We start from the raw sequence: 18,786 nt of genomic DNA, 5'->3' as shown, positions 1-18,786 counted from the left end.
GGTGTAGTTCCCTGTGCTGTACAGTAGGAAACCAATGCTTTTCATTTTCTTTTTCTAAAAAAATATTTTTATTTTTTCCATCATAGTTGGTTTACAGTGTTCTGTCAGTTTTCTCCTGCACAGCAAGGTGACCCAGTCACACATACATATGTACATTCTTTTTCTCATGTTATCATGCTCCATCATAGGTGACTAGATATAGTTCCCAGTGCTATACAGCAGGATCTCATCACTTATCCATTCCAAAGGCAATAGTTTGCATCTATTAACCCCAAATTCCCAGTCCATCCCATTCTCTTTCCCTCCCCCTTGGCAACCACAAGTCTCTTCTCCAAGTCTATGAGTTTCTTTTCTGTGGAAAGGTTTATTTGTGCCATATATTAGATTCCAGATATGTTATATCATATGGCATTTGTCTTTTTCTTTCTGACTTACTTCACTCAGGATGAGAGTCTCTAGTTCCATCCATGTTGCTGCAAATGGCATTATTTTGTTCTTTTTTATGGCTGAGTAGTATTCTATTGTGTATATATACCACATCTTCCTAATCCAATCATCTGCTGATGGACATTTAGGTTGTTTCCATGTCTTGGCTATTGTGAATAGTGCTGCAGTGAACATATAGGTGCACATGTCTTTTTCAAGGAAAGTTTTGTCTGGATATATGCCCAAGAGTGGGGTTGCTGGGTTAAATGGTAGTTCTATATTTAGTTTTCTAAAGTACCTCCATACTGTTTCCTATAGTGGTTATACCAATTTACATTTCCACCAACGGTGTAGGAAGGTTCCCTTTTCTCCACACCCTCTCTAGCATTTGTTATGTGTGGACTTATTAATGGTGGCCATTCTGACTGGCGTGAGGTGATACCTCATAGTAGTTTTGATTGGCATTTCTTTAATAATCAGGGATGTTGAGCATTTTTTCATGCGCTTGTTGGCCATCAGTATCTTCTTTGGAAAAATGTCTATTCAACCCATTTTTCCATTGGGTTGCTGGCTTTTTTTTTTTTTTTTGCTGTTGAGTTTTGTAAGTTATTTGTATATTTTAGAGATTAAGCCCTTGCCAGTTGCATCATTTGAAAGTGTTTTCTCCCATTCTGTAAGTTGTCTTTTTTGTTTTTTTATGGTTTCCTTTGCTGTGCAAAAGCTTGTCAGTTTGATTAGGTCCCATTGGTTTGTTTTTGCTTTTATTTCTGTTGCTTTGGGAGACTGGCCTGAGAAAACATTTGTAAGTTGATATCAGAGAATATGTTCCCTATAGTCTCTTCTTCTAGAAGTTTGATGGTGTCTTGTCTTACACTTAAGTCTTTAAGCCAGTTTGAGTTTATTTTTGTGCGTGGTGTGAGGGTGTGTTCCAGTTTCATTGATTCACATGTGGCTGTACAGTTTTCCAAGTACCATTTGCTGAAAAGACTGTGTTTTTCCCATTTCATATCCTTGTCTCCTCTGTCAAAGATTAATTGACATTAGGTGTCTGGGTTTATTTCTGGGTTTTCTATTCTGTTCCATTGGTCTGTATGTATGTTTTGGTACCAGTTCCACACTCTCTTGATTACTATGGCTTTGTAATATTGCCTGAAGTGTGGGAGAGTTATGCCTCCTGCTTGGTTTTTGTTCCTCAGGATTGCTTTGGCAGTTCTGGGTCTTTAATGGTTCCATATAAATTTTTGGATTGTTTGTTCTAGTTCTGGCTTTTCACTTTCTTTCTTTTCTTTCTTTTTTTTTTTTTGTCTTTTTGTCTTTTTGTCTTTTGTTGTTGTTGTTGCTATTTCTTGGGCCGCTCCCGCGGCATATGGAGGTTCCCAGGCTAGGGGTTGAATCGGAGCCGTAGCCACCGGCCTACGCCAGAGCCACAGCAACGCGGGATCCGAGCCGCGTCTGCAACCTACACCACAGCTCACGGCAATGCCGGATCGTTAGCCCACTGAGCAAGGGCAGGGACCGAACCCGCAACCTCATGGTTCCTAGTCGGATTCGTTAACCACTGCGCCACGACGGGAACTCCTGGCTTTTCACTTTCTTAATGGTATCTTTTGAAGTATAAAAGTTTTTATTTTAATCAAGGTCAGTTTAGCTACTAGTTATTTTAGAGCTTTTGATTTTGTATTTAAGAAACTATAACTTTTACTCCTGTGTTTTCTTTAAATGTTCTATAGTTTTGGCACTTATGTTTACGTATTTGACCCATTTTGAGTGAAGTGGAGATCCAAATTCATTCTTTTGCATGTGAATATTCAGTTATCCCAGCACCATTTGTCGAAAAGACTATTATTTTTCTCAGTTGAATTTTCTCGAAACTCTTGTTGAAAATCAATGAACCACAAATGTAAATATAAGGATTTAGTCCTACACTCTTAATTTTATTCCATTGATCTTATATCTCTCCTTATTCTAGAACCATACTGTCTTGATTACTGTAGCTTTGAGGTAAGTTTTGAAGTCAAGAGCTAAAGTATTCCAACGTTTTTCTTCTTTATCAAGATTGTTTTAAAATAGTCTAGATCTCTTTTATTTCTATATGGACTTTGGAATCATCAGCTTGTTAATTTCCACAAAAAAAGATAGTTGTGGTTTTGGGGGTTTGTTCTGAAACCTGGGGAGAATTGAAATGAAATTTTAATGGATTGAAATAATACAAAGTATGTCCTCCAACCACAGTGAAATGAAATTAAAAATCAGAAACAGGGGATTTGAGGAATTCACAAATACATAAAAATTCACAAATACATACATAGAAATTCACACTCCTAAATAACCAGTGAATCAAAGAAGAAATCAAAAAGGAAATTAGGAAATAGTTTTAGGATAAATGCAACAGGAAAGACAAAATGCAAAACTTGTGAAATGTAGTTAAAGCATTGCTTGGAGGGAAATTTATAGTCTCAAATACTGATTTTAAAAAAGAAGAAATATCTCAAATCAATAACCTAGCCTTCTATTTTTAAGAAACCTACCTTCAGGGTCATTGATTCTTTCTCTTACAAATGAAAATATGTTGAGCCCTGCAAGTGAATTTTCATTTCATATATTGTTCTTTTCAACTTCAGAATTTGTATTTGATTTTCTTTTATATTTCTGTCTCTTTATTGATATTCTCTATCTTGTGAGACATACTTCTCATACTTCAATTCTTTAAAACTTTTTTTTTATTTTTAATTTTTGTTTTGTTTTGTTTTTTAGGGCCGTACTTGTGGCGTATGAAAGTTCCCAGGGTGGGAGTTGAATTAGAGCTGCAGCTGCTGGCCTATGCCATAGCCATAGCAATGCCAGATATGAGCTGTGTCTGTGGCCTATACCACAGTGCACAGCAACTCCAGATCCTTAACCCACTGAGGGAGGCCAGGAATCGAACCTACATCCTCATGGATACTAGTCAGATTTGTTACTGCTGAGCCACAGTGAGAACTCCCTCATACTTTAATTCTTTAGTTAGTATTTTCTCTAGTTCTTTGAACATATTTTAATAGTTGATTTAAAATTTTTGTCTAAGTTTAATTAGGTCCCATTTGTTTATTTCTATTTTTGTTTCCTTTGCATTAGGAGACAGATCCAAAAAATATTGTTACAATTTATATCAAAGAGTATTTTGCCTATGTTTTTTTCTAGGGGTTTTATGGTTTCTAGTCTTACTTGTAGGTCCTTAATTCATTTTGAATTTATTTTAGTATATGGCATATGAAAGCTTTTGCACAGCAAAGGAAGCCATTGAGAAAAAGACAACTGAATGTGAGAAAATATTTTCAAATTATATGACCAATAAAAAGTTAATATCTAAACTATATAAACATCTCATACAAGTCAATATAAGAAAAACCCACAAAAAAAACCAAACTACATGATTAAAAAATGGACAGAAGACCTGACTAGGCATTTTACCCTGTATGTCTTTCAAGAAGACATACAGATGGCCAACAGACACATGAAGCAATGCTCAACATCATTAATCATCAGAGAAATGCAAATTAAAATCACAATGAGATATCACTTCACACCTGTCAGAATGGCTGTCGTTAAAAAAGCCATAAATAACAAATGTTGGCAAGGATGTGGAGAAACAGGAGCCCCCTTTTATGGCTGGTGGGAATGTAGATGCATACACTATGGAAAACAGCATGCAGGGTCCTCAAAAAACTAAAGATTGGACTATAAGATGATATTATTTGGAGTTCCTGTCATGGTGCAGTGATTAACGAATCTAACTAGGAACTATGAAGTTGCAGGTTTGATCCCTGGCTTTGCTCAGTGGGTTAAGGATCCAGTGTTGCCGTGAGCAACACAGGTTGCAGACGCGGCTCGGACGCCGCGTTGCTGTGGCTCTGGCATAGGCTGGCGGCTACAGCTCCGATTTGACCCCTAGCCTGGGAACCTCCATATGCTGCAGGAGTGGCCCTAGAAAAGGCAAAAAGACAAAAAAAAAAAAAAAAAAAAAAAAGAAAAAAAGATACTGTTTCCATTCCTGTCTATATACCTGGGAAAATGAGACCACCAAGTCAAAAAATACATGCACCCCCGTTTTTATAACAGCTCTATTACAATGTCAGTATGCCACTCAAGTGCCCATCAGCAGGTGACTGGGTTAAGAAGATGTGTGTATACACAATGGAGCACTACTTAGTCATAAGAAAAGAGTGAAATTTTGCCATTTGCAACAAGATGGATGGACATGGAGGGTATAATGCTTAGTGAAAATAAGTCAGAGAAAACCAAATGCTGTATATTATCATTTATATGTGAAATCTAAAAAATTAAAACAGATAAAAGTATAGCAAAACAGAAATGAGACTAGAGAGCAAACTGTGGTTACCAGTTGGGAGAGGGATTGGGGAAGAGAAAAGGGGTATGGGATTAACAGATACAAACTAAGTATAAAATGAATTAATAAGCTACAAGGATACATACAGCACAGGGAATATAGTCAATATTTTATAACTTTAAAAGCAGTATAAACTGTACAAAATTTGAGTTACTGTGTTGTACACCTAACTCTACTGTGATATCGTAAATCAACTATATGTCAACAAAACATTTTTTCTAGTAATTCCTATACTGGGTTTTCTCATGTGTAGTTTCTATGGACTAAAGTTTTTGTTCCTATGTGTGGGCACTATTTTTATCTTTGCATGTCTCACAATTTTTATTTTTGTTGAAAACTTGATATTTTAAATAGTATAATGTCGCAATTCTGAAAATCAGACTCTTTTCCCCAGGGTCTATTGTTGTTGTTATTGTTTTTTTTTTTTTTTTTTGAATTGACTTTCCTAAACTAATTCTGTAAAATTTATCTTCTCTTTGGAGTGTACCACAGTAGTCTCCACTTGATGAGTTTAGCAGTTAACTGTGCTTGTATGGAGATTTCCTTTAGTGCTTTGAATCAGTCAGTCTCCTACCCTTTGCCTAGGGAGTTTGTGTGTGCATTGGAGCACCTGACAGCTCAGAAAGTTTTCAGTGCTGCCCTAGCATTTATTTACTGTTTGTACAAGACCTCAGTTCAACCAGAGTGAAAGATGAGGGCGTTTTTATGTCTTTCCTGGGCATGTGCACAGCGCTGTACATATGCATGACCTTCTAGAACCCCAGGAATACATGGACATCTCACCCCCAGATCTCTTTTTGGTCAAACTCTTTTTTGCTTCAAGTGATATCATTACCTCAGGCAGCTATAAAGTTAAGTATTGCTGATTTTATTTTTAAAATTTTTATTTTTTATTTGTTTTTTTGGGGGGGCCATACCCACGGCATATGGAGATTCCCAGGCTGGGGATCGAGTTGGAGCTACAGCTGCCGGCCTACACCACAGCCAGAGCAACATCAGATCTGAGCCGCATCTGTGACCTACGCAATAGCTCACGGCAACGCCAGGTCCTTAACCCACTGATCGAGGTCAGAGGTGGAACCCGTGTCCTAGTCCTAATGGATACTAGTTGGGTTCGTTAACTGCTGAGCCATGCCAGGAACTCCTGATTTTATTTTTAATTGAAGTAGAGCTGACATACAATATTATATAAATTACAGGTATACAATATGGTAACTCACAATTTAGCAGTTATCCTTCATTTATAATTATTATAAAACTTTGCCTATGTTACCTATCCTGTCCAATATATCCTTGTGGCTTATTTTATACATAGTAGTTTGTACTTCTTAATCTCCCATCCTTATAATCTCCCATCCCTATACTGCCCCTCCCTGCTCCCCTCTCCCTAGTGGTAACCGCTAGTTTGTTCTCTAAATCTGTGAGTCCTTTTCTTTTCTGTTATATTCACTAGTTTGTTTTATTTTGCTATCTTTATACATTATGAAATGACCACCACGTGAGTCTGGTTATTACCTATTACCTTGCACGGTTATTACAACGTTATTGGCTACATTCCCTATGCTGTCCACTATATCCTATGATGCATTTATTTATGTTTATTTTTTATATTTGAAAAATTTTAAATAACTTCTAAACAATTTTTTTATTTTTTATTAAAGTGTAGTTGATTTACAATGTTGTAGATTTGTTTATTTTATAACTGAGGTTTCTACCTCTTAATCTCCTTCATCTGTTTTGCCCATCCTCCCCACCCCCTTCCCTGTCGCAAAGTCTAGTTTGTCTTCTCTGTCTATGAGTCTGAATCTATTTTGTTCTGGTCGTTTTTTGACAAATGCCTTGGAGATGGGGATTTTCCTACTCATTGAGTCCTGAGTCAGGTCAAATGAAGATAAACTCTTGAATGGGGCTTTCCTGGGGAGCTTCTAGACAAGTCAAATGGTGACAATTCTATGAGGCTTCTCAGTTTGCACCAAACCCAGCTGGTCCCTCTGATGACCACTGGGCTACTGCTAGGTTTTGGTTTTCACAGACACAGTGGTGGCATGGTTCCTATTTCCCAGGAATACCACGTAGCCAGTCAGGGGGGCAGTGGGAGTAGAGCAAGTGAACACATCACAAAACTCACTGTTGTTACCAGCATTTCCAAATATTTCTTGACTAAACAAACTCTCCTTGAACTGTTGCAAGGGTTGGTTAATTTCCAGAGTCCTGAAAAAAACTGATATTGACAAATTTTCCCAGTGTTTTCATAAAGAAGATTTACAGAGGTTCTTATTTTACTGTTACAGAAATTCCCTCATTGAAAAATTTTTACAATTTATTTTTATTTTTTATTTTTTGTCTTTTTAGGGCCACACCCAAAGCATAAGGAAGTTCCTAGGCTAGGGGTCAAATTGGAGCTGCAGCTGCTGGCCTACACCACAGCCACGGCAACGTGGAATCCAAGCTGCATCTGTGACCTACACCCCAGCTCACGGCAACACCAGATCCTTAACTCATTGAGTGAGGCCAGGGATCAAACCCTCATCCTCATGGATACCAGTCAGGTTTGTTACTGCTGAGCCACAATGGAATTCCCTCCCTCATTTTTTTTTTTTTTTTAAAGCATGTTCCCTACACTTGTTGTTATAAATGTTTCTCTCTCTCTCTTTCTTTTTTTTTTTTGCTTTTAGATACCTTGGAGATGGCATCTGAGAACTTACCTATTCCAGTGCAAAACAGAAACTATTATAAGAATGTTTCTGACAACAAAGAGATTGTAAAATTAGTCTCTGTGCTTAGCACAATCATCAACTCCACCAAAAAGGTATGCCAAGAGGACTTGCCACCAGGGCTTTTGCGTTACAACATGTGCCTGTGTGAGCCTGAGTGTAAAAGCTTATCCTACATATAGCCTGGGTCTCGCCCACTGTACCTTCACCGAGCAGCTTCTAGAATCTCAAACGTGCTCAGCGAATGTTTGCTGAACTCAGGATTTCTCATTCTAGATTGCAAGATGAAAGAGAACTATTGTTTTTAGCTTTATATTATCTTCTGTTGAATGCCTTTAAGCTATTATATATTTATGTAGTACAAATAAGTCTAACTTAAAAAATTTGGTATGTCTCCAACCACAAGTAGGGCTGGTACTGAAGTTCACCTCAAAGAGTCAGTGATGTTGGAAGTCACTTGTGTCATCTGAAATAAAATGCGATTTACATTCAATTTTTCACATTTGCGTGGTCAGGGAGATCCTATAAAATATTGGATGAAAATTTATGTATATTGTCATGTGGAAATAAGGTAGTGCTTCAAATATTGAAAGTATTAGTATTATCAACAAAAACTTGTTCTGCTCATGGATATAAATTCAGCTTAATTTTTTCCCCCCAATTTACTCCTCTCTCAGTTTTCCTTTTTCTGTTCAGGCAAATCTGTTTCTGTGGTTAAAAAGACACAAATCCTGAAGTCAATTTCTACTTAAAAGCAATCTATAGTCACATTGCCACTAAGACCTGCTTATTCTTTAAAAATGTTTCCCAGTGTTGAGGAAACGGTTGCCATTCAGTAAATATATCTTTTCTGTTACTTAGTTTTGGTAGAATGAGTTTCATTTGTTTAAAAGCATTTTGAAAAACTGCCTTTGCTTTAACCACGTGAAGAAATATTAAGTTTAAATTTAATGCATTCCTGAGGGAAGTGGAAGCTTTTGCATTTATGCATTTTCAATTTTCCTTTCTTAATATCTTGAAGGTCTTGTATTTAATTTTGCCTTAGGGACAGTGTTCATATAATTCAATTTAACAAATATGTGTCTAGTGCTTAGTTTATCAAGCTCTATACTAAATCATAAAGGTAAGTAGAGTATTCTACAATGATAGTAAACATTCAAGTATGCTTTCAAATGTCTCAGTAATCATGGGAAAATACAACATAATAGATCAATAATAAGGTCCATTACTTTCTCTGATATAAGCAGCCACTGTTATGAAAATCTAAGGGTAAGAAATAGTAGTTGAAATTGGTATGCTGTTGTCAACAAAATACTCATGTCTGTGCCATTTTTGTTGCATTTCCCCTTGTATTATACGAAGGAAATATGTACATATCTTGTTCTTCCTTAAAATAATAGAAAGGGTTGGCACTTGGAATAATTTGAAGGACTTTTACCAGATTGATAGGATGGCCAAATTGTTTCTGGAAGAATACATGCACACTTGGTCATAGTACTAGACATGGCCCTTCATGGTCCTTCTGGGTGATTCTTCCCCAACCACAGGAAATCTTGATCCCTGCCCCTTTCCTCTGGCAGTAGTTCATTGAGTCAGAGTGTAGACTTGACCTGCATTCAGCACATCCATAGGTTGGTCATCAGTTTACAACTCTGTGTGGCTTGAGAAGATGGGCTGGACCAAATAATCAAAATAACTTTGGCAATTAAAATAACTCTAAAATTGGAACTTAAGTTCCAACTTAATAAAGATTGACACTTTCATATAAAATAAATGAGAGTCTAAAACTTTTTTAGTTAGGGTATGTTCTTAGTATTATAATCTCTTGGATGTTGAAAGAGCCCAGGATTCTGGAATGTCTACCCATATTTGGGGATCTTTGATAATCTGTAATTCATTCTCCAAATGATCATGCATTTGTGAACATACCTACGTGCTGTTGAAATGCATTCTGAGTATGCATATCAACATCTCAGCCCATGCCAGGTGACCAGTTGTGTTTGGGACAAGTGGCCACAGGATTAGCTTTCTCCATTTTTGTGGATGGTGAGTTTCAACGCTCATTAATCCTGAGGTTCTGAGGGACATTTTAGTTGCATGTGGGACAGTGGGTAAAGCTATTCCTTGTTTGGTACAGGTTGGTGAAATTTATGTAAGGTAATTGGACCATTTAGAATGCTTTGGTAATGCTCTTTTTTTTTTTTTTTTTTTTTGTCTTTTTAGGGCCGCACCCATGGCATATGAAAGTCCTCAGGCTAGGGGTCGAATCAGAGCCATAGCTGCTGGCCTACACCACAGTCATAGCAATGCCAAATTGGAGCCACATCTGATACCTATGCTGCAGCTTGTGACAACACTGGATCCTTAACCCCTCATCGAGGTCAGGTACTGAACCCTCATCCTCATGAATACTAGTCAGATTCTTAACCCACTGAGCCACAATGGGAAATATTTTTTCAAATAATGGTATTCTTAATTCTATTTCAGTTAAAATTTTTTTCTTATGCAGATGTAACTATGAAATTCTAATGTAAGCCAATAGAAAAAGTTGATTACCAAGAAGCATAAACATTAGAAATGAGGAGACAGGAGTTCCCGTCGTGGCGCAGTGGTTAATGAATCCGACTAGGAACCATGAGGTTGCGGGTTCGGTCCCTGCCCTTGCTCAGTGGGTTAACGATCCAGCGTTGCTGTGAGCTGTGGTGTAGGTTGCAGACGCGGCTCGGATCCCGCGTTACTGTGGCTGTGGTGTAGGCCAGTGGCTACAGCTCCGATTCGACCCTTAGCCTGGGAACCTCCATATGCTGCGGGAGCAGCCCAAAGAAATAGCAAAAAGACAAAAAAAAAAAAAAAAAAAAAAAAAGAGGAGACAAATTTTAATTATTTGTAGATGATATAATTATCTACCAAGTAAATCCAAGAAGGCCAATCTGAAAACAAAAAAAGGTCAGTAAGAGTTAAGTTAGTAGTTAGCTGAAAGATGACTATAGGCATTTCTGCTGTAACGCAGTACATATGTTCCAGAAAAGCATGTTTTGCAAAATTGCTCATTTAATATAATAGGGGTTATGAGAAAAATGGGGTTGAAACAAATATGCAAAACCTAGGACAAAAACAATAACAATCGTAGTTTAACCCCCCCTTTTTCTTTTTTTTTGTCTTTTTGCCTTTTCTAGGACTGTTCCCCTGGCATATGGAGGTTCCCAGGCTAGGGGTCTAATTGGAGCTGTAGCCACCAGCCTACGCCAGAGCCACAGTAACACGGGATCCGAGCCGCGTCTGCGACCTACACCACAGCTCAGGGCAATGCCGGATCCTTAACCCACTGAGCAAGGCCAGGGATCAAACCTGCAACCTTATGATTCCTAGTCGGATTTGTAAACCATTGAGCCACAGCAGGAACTCCAATATTAACACTTTTAATAACGCTATGATCAGTACAGAATTTTACTCTCAAAAGGTGAAAGAAATTTGATAGAAAGTGGTGTAAAAAACAGTTGAGAACGCTGTGTTAAGGAAGCAAGGATAAAATATGCACAGATCAGGCCTGTGCAAAGAACATTCTCAAAACAAAGTGGTGACCAAATTGATCCTAAAGGAAGAAGTGACAAAAAACATTGTGCCCCTGTGTGGTTTACTGCTTTGGTGGGTACAAAGCAAAGTGCTGGGGAAAACAGCCCTTGGTAATGTGACCTTCCTGTTATATTGACTTCAATCCCTGTTTGCCAGTTGTGAGAGAGCCAATTCCTCTTACAGAAGCACACACTTTGTAGTAAATGGGTCTATTTCGTTAAAAACAAAACCAAACAGGTTTCTTTTTTTTTTTTTCTTTTTTTCTTTTGCCTGAGCCTACAGCACATGAAAGTTCCTGGGCCAGGGATTAAACCAGTTCCATAGAGACGAGCCAAGCCACTGGAGTGACAATACCAGATCCTTAACCTGGTGTGCCACAATGGAACTTCAAAAAAACCAGTTTTTTTTTCCTTAAAATTTTATGCCATTTATATAGTTATAAGAATCATGGGAAAGGATCTTTTATACAACAACATTATTGAAACATACCTAAGAGCATATACAATAAGTTTCTAGGGTCTTCATGAAGATTTCTTTAAAACTTAACAAGGAATCAAAAAAAGAGCGATGGGAAGATTTGGAAACACAAACTGTGCTCCTGGATGAGAAGATTTAATATTGTATGGATGGCAAGCCTTATACAATGTATTCACACATATTATGCGATTCCAGGCACTCTTTCAATGGCTTGTGATGCTGGGTTTACTCTTTTTGGCCATCTAGATCTAATCTCCTCCCTCTGACCTTGGGGAACAAGTCAGTAGATGTCCATTCTCATTGAACCCTCCTTAACCAGTGAAAATCTTGGAGGATCTCTGAGCAGGGGAAGAGGGTGTCCTCAGAGTATGTTTTTCCTCGTAGCACTACCCTTTCTGTGGCATGATTTTGAGCTGTGGGGTTTTTTTGGCTGCACTCGAGGCACATGGACGTTCTCAGGCCAGGGATCAAATCTGAGCCACAGCTCTGGAAATTCTGGATCCTTAACCCACTGAGCCACAGTGGGAACTCCTAAGCTGTGTTCAGGAGGTCCAGCTCCAATCAACAAGGCCTTGTCTACAAAACATTTCATGAACTCTCTCTCTCTTTTTTTCTCTAGAAACTGTCCCCCTCTTTGTTTTGGCTAAGGATGGTAGCAGTTTCACTGTTACTAGTCTTGGGTTACTGTTTACACTGTTGTATCTAGTTCCAGTCCTGTGGCATTTTCAGCTAGTCATACAATTCACTCATTAAACATTTAATAAATCCATGGGAACCACCAGCCACTGCCAAATATTCATTTATGTCATGATGCCATTTCTGATTCTCCCCTCTGCACTCAAATCTGTTTTTCGTATTCTAGGAAGTTATCGCATCCATGGATTGCTTCAAACGCTATAATCACATTTGGCAAAAGGAGAAAGAAGAAACCATTATGGAGTTTATTATGAAAAACCCGCTCCTTTCTGAATTTGAGTCCCAGATTCTGTATTTCCAAAAACTAGAGCAGGAAATTAATGCTGAGCCTGAACATATATGTGTGGGAGCCATTGCTCTGTACACAGGTTAGTTCATTTTCTTTTATGTCATAGTGTTATTGTTTCTTTATCTGGATTGGTATTCCACAGAGTTCTAGCTTTTTTAGAGATCGACTTTCCTTTTATGGGCCTCAAGCTTGAAGACCAATTTGTAGATTTGTTTTTAATTCCCTTCCAATACTTATTTATTCTGGACTATTTTGAACACTTTACTGCTGGATGTTGACAATAAATGCTAATTCAGAGAAGGGTTGAGTCTGTCATATTTGGAGTTAAAATATACCCTTTCTTTAAGAAATAACAATAATAAACACTTGAGGCTTATCTCTAACAGTTTTGATATGTTTTGATATTTGATTTTTTGATATGATTTGATATTTGATTTTGGCATTTTGAAATGTGTTTTGAATTGTTGCAAAACAAGCTTTATAAAATGAGTGAATATATAATGATTAGGAAAAACTTTTCTTTTTCAGTTAGAAGGCTATCAGTTGCAAAATATTTACTATTGGTGAGCAGTTGCACTGTGTCTCTTTATATTGGTTCGAGGCTTTCAAACTGAATTGTGGACACTTGGGTTTTACAGCCGACTTGAAACTCACTTTGACTGCTGAGACAAAGGCCTGGATGGTTGTCATTGGCCGTCATTGTAACAAAAAATACAAAAGTGAGATGGAAAATATTTTTACTCTTGTTGAAGAATTCAATAAGAAACTGAGTCGTCCAATTAAAGACCTAGATGATATTCGAATTGCTATGGCAGCTCTGAAGGAAATTAGGGACCAGCAAATCCACATCGACTTTCAAGTGGGACCTATCGAGGTAACTGATCATCACTTGTTCTATAGCAATATCTCCATGTAGTGGGTGCAATTAGATGATACCGTGACCAGGTCTGGACTGGAGTTGCAAGTGGCTGCTAAACCCAAGAAGAACAATTTCAATAATGATGATACTTCCCCTTATAGGGTGCTTCACATAGATTAGTTCTAGTCCTTTATGTGGCATCTAAAGTCTCTAAGAGCAGAACTTGAAGATTTCTGTACAGGTGATTCACTGATGAGTGCTCATGGGAGAAGTGGCGGGAATGAAACAGGAAGGGATGAGGTTGGGGGTGGGGAGAAGCTTAACAAGGGTGTGATCTTGGCTGTAGAGTAACTTCAGCTTGATCCCCCAGGGAGTTCTGGAGCATGAATTGTATCACATACTTGGCCCACCTTGAGGCAAGGGGGACTGTCCTTTATTCCCCCAAACCAGTTGGCCATTGACTATAATTTCCCCACGAGGAGGCTCTGATCAGCTGAGGACAAATTTTTGAGGGAAGAAGGCAGCCAGATTGCTACAGCCAACATGCCGAGCAGTCTGAGATGCAAATACCTGCTGGTAAACAGGACCTGGACAGGGCACTGACAGTGTCCGTTTATGTGTTTATTCTGATTCAAGAATGCCTTCTTGTGTGTTACTGCTAGAAACTTGAACCAACAAAGTGAAAAGGGTTAGAGCTAAAACTGATTTATTTTGTTATTCTGAAATGAGCAGTTAAATTATTTTATGTTTTTCATTGACTTAACTTTGTATTCCTCAAATAGAATTTAGGGGCCCAAGTAAAAATACCTTTTATTTGTATAATGATTTCTAGTTTTCCAAATGCATTTAAACAGTATTTTTTGATATGCACAAAAATCCTCTGAGGCGGTCAGGGAATCTTCCTGTTTTATGGAGGAGAAAACTGAAGTTTAGGGGCTCAGTTGTTCTCTTAGGCTTTGCCACATTTGCAGGTAGAGTAACGAGAACTCTGTTTCCCTGTCATGCTGAGCTTTTCCATTTTAATGCTTTTATATGCATCTGATGGGCAGAAATTAATTTTTTCTTCTTTTGTGTAGGAATCCTATGCCCTGCTTAACAAATATGGGCTTCTGATAGCAAAGGAAGAGATGGACAAAGTCGATACTCTGCGTTACACTTGGGAGAAGCTTCTGGCTCGTGCCAGCGAAGTTCAGAATGAATTAGTCTCATTGCAGCCCAGTTTCAGGAAAGAGCTTATTAGTACCGTGGAGGTCTTCCTCCAAGACTGTCACCAGTTCTATCTAGACTACGATTTGGTACGATCAGCTTTCTTTGTGTCTTTTGAGAGAAAGGGTGAATACAACATGCAAAAGATAGTTGTTGTTTAAAGATTACATGTCAAATTTAATGAAATTCACTAGGAATGGATATTTTATTTTCATGAGAGTAAAGGTATTTTCCTTTCACAACCCTTTTCCCCTTAGGTTTCATCCAGAATTATTTCAACAGTAAATGAAAATTTGAAAGTGCTGCTTATATTCTATCAGTGGTCTCTTACTGAAGTTGTTTGGTAGCTTTCTAGACTTGTATAGACAATTTACTCGTAGTTACAATGATGGTGCTTCCCATAGCAGTCATTAGTTCTGCGGGTACTGTAGAACTGCCCTTGGTGCTGAAGACACAAAAGTGGACAAGACAGATGGAGTCCATATTTTAATCATCCATATATGAGTTTTGGTGTAGAATCTTCTCCTGGGAAGATGTTCAGGAGACCCATTTCTAGCCAGATTATAATGTGCTACAGAAGCAAAAAATGTGGAGAATAGGGTAAAATGTGACCCTATTAACTAGTAGCACACCAAACCACAAAGTGAATGAAGTTAGGAGATTGGAGTCATGCACCAACTTCACGGATGAAGAAGAACAGAAACCCAGGTATTTAAGGTGGTCTAATAATGTAGGAAAACCTGATTGGAATGCCAATGTTATAGGTCACCTCACAAATAGATATTAGAGTGGTGAACTCTGTGCATTGTGTGCCGTTAGTGTTTTAGTTCAAAACCAGACACTGGGACGGTCCCATGTAGTGCAGCGGAAACAAATCTGACTAGTATCCATGAGGATGTGGGTTCGATCCCTGGCCTCCCTCAGTGGGTCGGGGATCCGGCGTTGACGTGAGCTGTGGTGTAGGTCACAGACGCGGTTTGGATCCCACATGCGGCCCTAAAAAGCAAAAAACAAAAACAAAAAACCCAAAACAAAGAAGAAACAAACAAAGAAAAAGAAACCCAGACACTGTTTGTGCTTCTTACATAATAGTTATTGACCCTTCTTTGCCTGTATCATCTAATAAATGAATAGCACATATTTTAATTTTAAAAATTTTTTGGCATATGAAAGTTGTGGCAATAACTTTGCTTTTTTCTCCTAGAAAATATTTCCAGTGAATCTGTTTCCTGAATCCCCCCCCCTTTTTTTTTACAAATAAAAGACTGTTTCCTATCATGTATGCGACATGTATGAAAACTGATATCCAAATACTTTGAGCTCATGAAATTTGTATGCGATCACTTCATTTTATTGTATATTTATTTTAACTTTTGTTTCAGAATGGTCCAATGGCCAGTGGCTTGAAACCTCAGGAAGCCAGTGATAGGCTTATCATGTTTCAGGTAATTTTTACTTTCTATACAATCACAACCTTAATGTGCTTTAAACACATGCATTTCTTTCCCTTAATATGGAGCCCATTGTGAATATAGCATGTACTTACATTTTAAAAAATATGATTTGGGAGGTCCTGCTCTGTAGCACAGGGAACTATATCCAGTCTCTTGGGATAGACCATGATGGAAGACAATATAAAAAAGGGAATGCATATATATGTATGAATGGGTTACACTGCTATATAGCAGAAATTGGTACAACATTGTAAAATCAACTATAATAAAAATGACTTGATATGGTTATAATTATAATTGGTTTCTATGTAATTAATTATACTCATTTAGTATTCTTATTTACATGTGTCAAAGATCATACATGTTTATTGGCCAAGCTTTTTTCGCATTTGCATGTTTATTCATGTGTAAATCATGTTTGATGATTTTTTTCACTTGTATTTTTATTAGAATCAATTTGATAATATCTATCGGAAATATATCACCTATACCGGGGGAGAGGAGCTTTTTGGTCTGCCAGTTACGCAGTACCCTCAGCTTCTTGAAATTAAGAAGCAACTAAATCTTCTACAGAAAATATACACTCTGTACAACAGTGTCATAGAAACTGTAAATAGCTATCATGATATCCTTTGGTCAGAAGTGAATATTGAAAAAATCAACAGTGAACTTTTAGAGTTCCAGAACAGGTGAGAAATTAAATGTGTAGCATGCCCAGAGCTATTGAACCTCAAATGCTTTCCTCTTTGATAGGCTGTCAAGTTCTTTTTTCACTTAGATGTTTCAAAAGCACATCGTGCCGCATTGCTGTTGTCCACTGACATCACCCTTGTCAAACACTATTTATTAATTACCCCTGTATGTACTCGGTGAGACAAGCACATCCTTTAAACCTGGAGGAATCTTGTCAGGGGCTTTTCTGCAGCTTAGAGTGACCTGATCTTTATTTATATTGTAGTTAGCAAACAGGTGACGTTTATGTGAGAAGATTTCCCAGAATAAAAGCAAGAGTCTATGATTTTTTTATATCCTTAAGTGTTGAACTCAAAGGAAATGGAGGGTCACTTGCTGTTTTTCACTTGATGGCCTGATATACTCTGCCATACTTTGCACTTAGTAGGGTCTTAATATGTGTCTGTAGAATTGAATTGAATTGGGAAACACTTCTGTCCTTCAATTAATTAACCAATTAATTAATATTTTTTGGAGCATATGGAGCTCCTAGGCCAGGGATCAGACCCAAGCCACAGTTGTGACCTATGCCACAGCGGCAGCAATGCTGGGTCCTTAACCTACTATGCTGGGCCGGGGATTGAACCTGTGTCCCAGTGTTCCCAAGACACCATCACAGTGAGAACTCCCTCTATCCTTTAAAATAATGCCTTTTACCCAGTTAATATTTATGAGGGAGTTGAAGAAAAATCATTCCTCCCTGGGAGGGGCAATTTTCTGTAATGTAAAAGTATGTTATATTAACATCTATCTTCTGAGTCATGAGATTTAAAAACATAATGGATATGCAAAGTGACTGTTTTCGATAAAAGCACTAGCAAGCAGTCTTGGTTTGGCGACATCCAGGCTGACATTTGGATGACCCTTCATGTTGTCTTAACTTGCCACGCAGGTGTCGGAAGCTGCCCCGGGCCTTGAAGGACTGGCAGGCTTTTTTGGATCTGAAGAAAACCATTGATGATTTCAGCGAGTGTTGCCCACTGCTGGAGCACATGGCCAGTAAGGCCATGATGCAGAGACACTGGGAAAGGATAACTGCCCTCACTGGGCACAGCCTGGATGTGGCGGATGAGACTTTTAAGTTAAGAAACATCATGGAGGCACCTCTTCTGAAATACAAGGAGGAGATAGAGGTACATTTCTAGTGGCTGCAGTGTGGTGGGAGATTGGAAGTTCCCATGGGATTTATTTGATCGTTTTCCTACATCCTGGACTGTTGGAGCAAGAATCCGTGCTAGGACACTCATAAACTCTTTTCCTCCTGGCACTCAATTATTAATTTCTTCAACATGTGTTATTGTGACAGGATCTATGTCTAGGCACATCAGGATGCCTCCTTGCATTCATAGGTCATTGACTAATTTGTGTAATTAAATAATTATACAAATAAAGGTATAGTTACAAGCTGCGGTAAATATCATTGACCGCTGAAGTGAAAGCATGATGCTCTATGAGCGTCTCTTATGATGGGGCATGACATATCTGGGGGTTGGGGGACAGGGATGAAGTTTGGGAAGACTGAGGTGTATCTGAATGCATGACGGCTGGGTGAAGGGAGTGTGTTTGTGTGGGGGAGGGGGGAGGGGCTTGGACAGTGCAAAGAAGACAACGTCAGGCAGATGGAACAGCATATATCCAGGGTCTGAGTTTTATTTAGGAGACCAGAAGTCCTGGGTGGCCGAGCTGTGAAGGTGAGGGAGAGAGGAGATGGCTAAGCATGGGGAGATGGAGTGGGGCTAGACCATGTTACTGATTTCAGTCTTTGGAGCAGTCGGGAACCATCTGGGAGATGTATTTTGAGCAGGGGATGACTTGGTTAGATTTGCATTTTGTCAAGATCACTCTGGTAGCTATGAGGAGAGAGGATTGGAGGAAGGCAAGGGGGAATCCTGGGAAAACCAGTTGGGAGGTTATACGAATATCCCAGGCAAGAGATAATGATGTGTTAGATGAGCAGCAGATGGTGAAGCTGG

The 18,786-nt window shown here is 38.5% G+C and overlaps 1 protein-coding gene across 1 annotated transcript in view; it reads left to right on the top strand.

Annotated features, from left to right (window-relative positions):
* DNAH5 (dynein axonemal heavy chain 5) overlaps positions 1–18,786 on the top strand; it is a 251,923-nt gene that overhangs the window by 70,800 nt on the left and 162,337 nt on the right. The window contains 7 exon segments of the mRNA XM_021076646.1: positions 7,489–7,622; positions 12,440–12,641; positions 13,201–13,436; positions 14,498–14,716; positions 16,010–16,072; positions 16,532–16,770; positions 17,706–17,946. Coding sequence (XP_020932305.1) covers positions 7,489–7,622; positions 12,440–12,641; positions 13,201–13,436; positions 14,498–14,716; positions 16,010–16,072; positions 16,532–16,770; positions 17,706–17,946 — 1,334 coding nt within the window.

Source organism: Sus scrofa, chromosome 16 (genome assembly GCF_000003025.6).
Source record: "Sus scrofa isolate TJ Tabasco breed Duroc chromosome 16, Sscrofa11.1, whole genome shotgun sequence".
NCBI classification, from domain to species: domain Eukaryota; kingdom Metazoa; phylum Chordata; class Mammalia; order Artiodactyla; family Suidae; genus Sus; species Sus scrofa.
The sequence above is the reverse complement of the archived record's forward strand: the minus strand, read 5'-3'. Positions and strand labels throughout refer to the sequence as shown.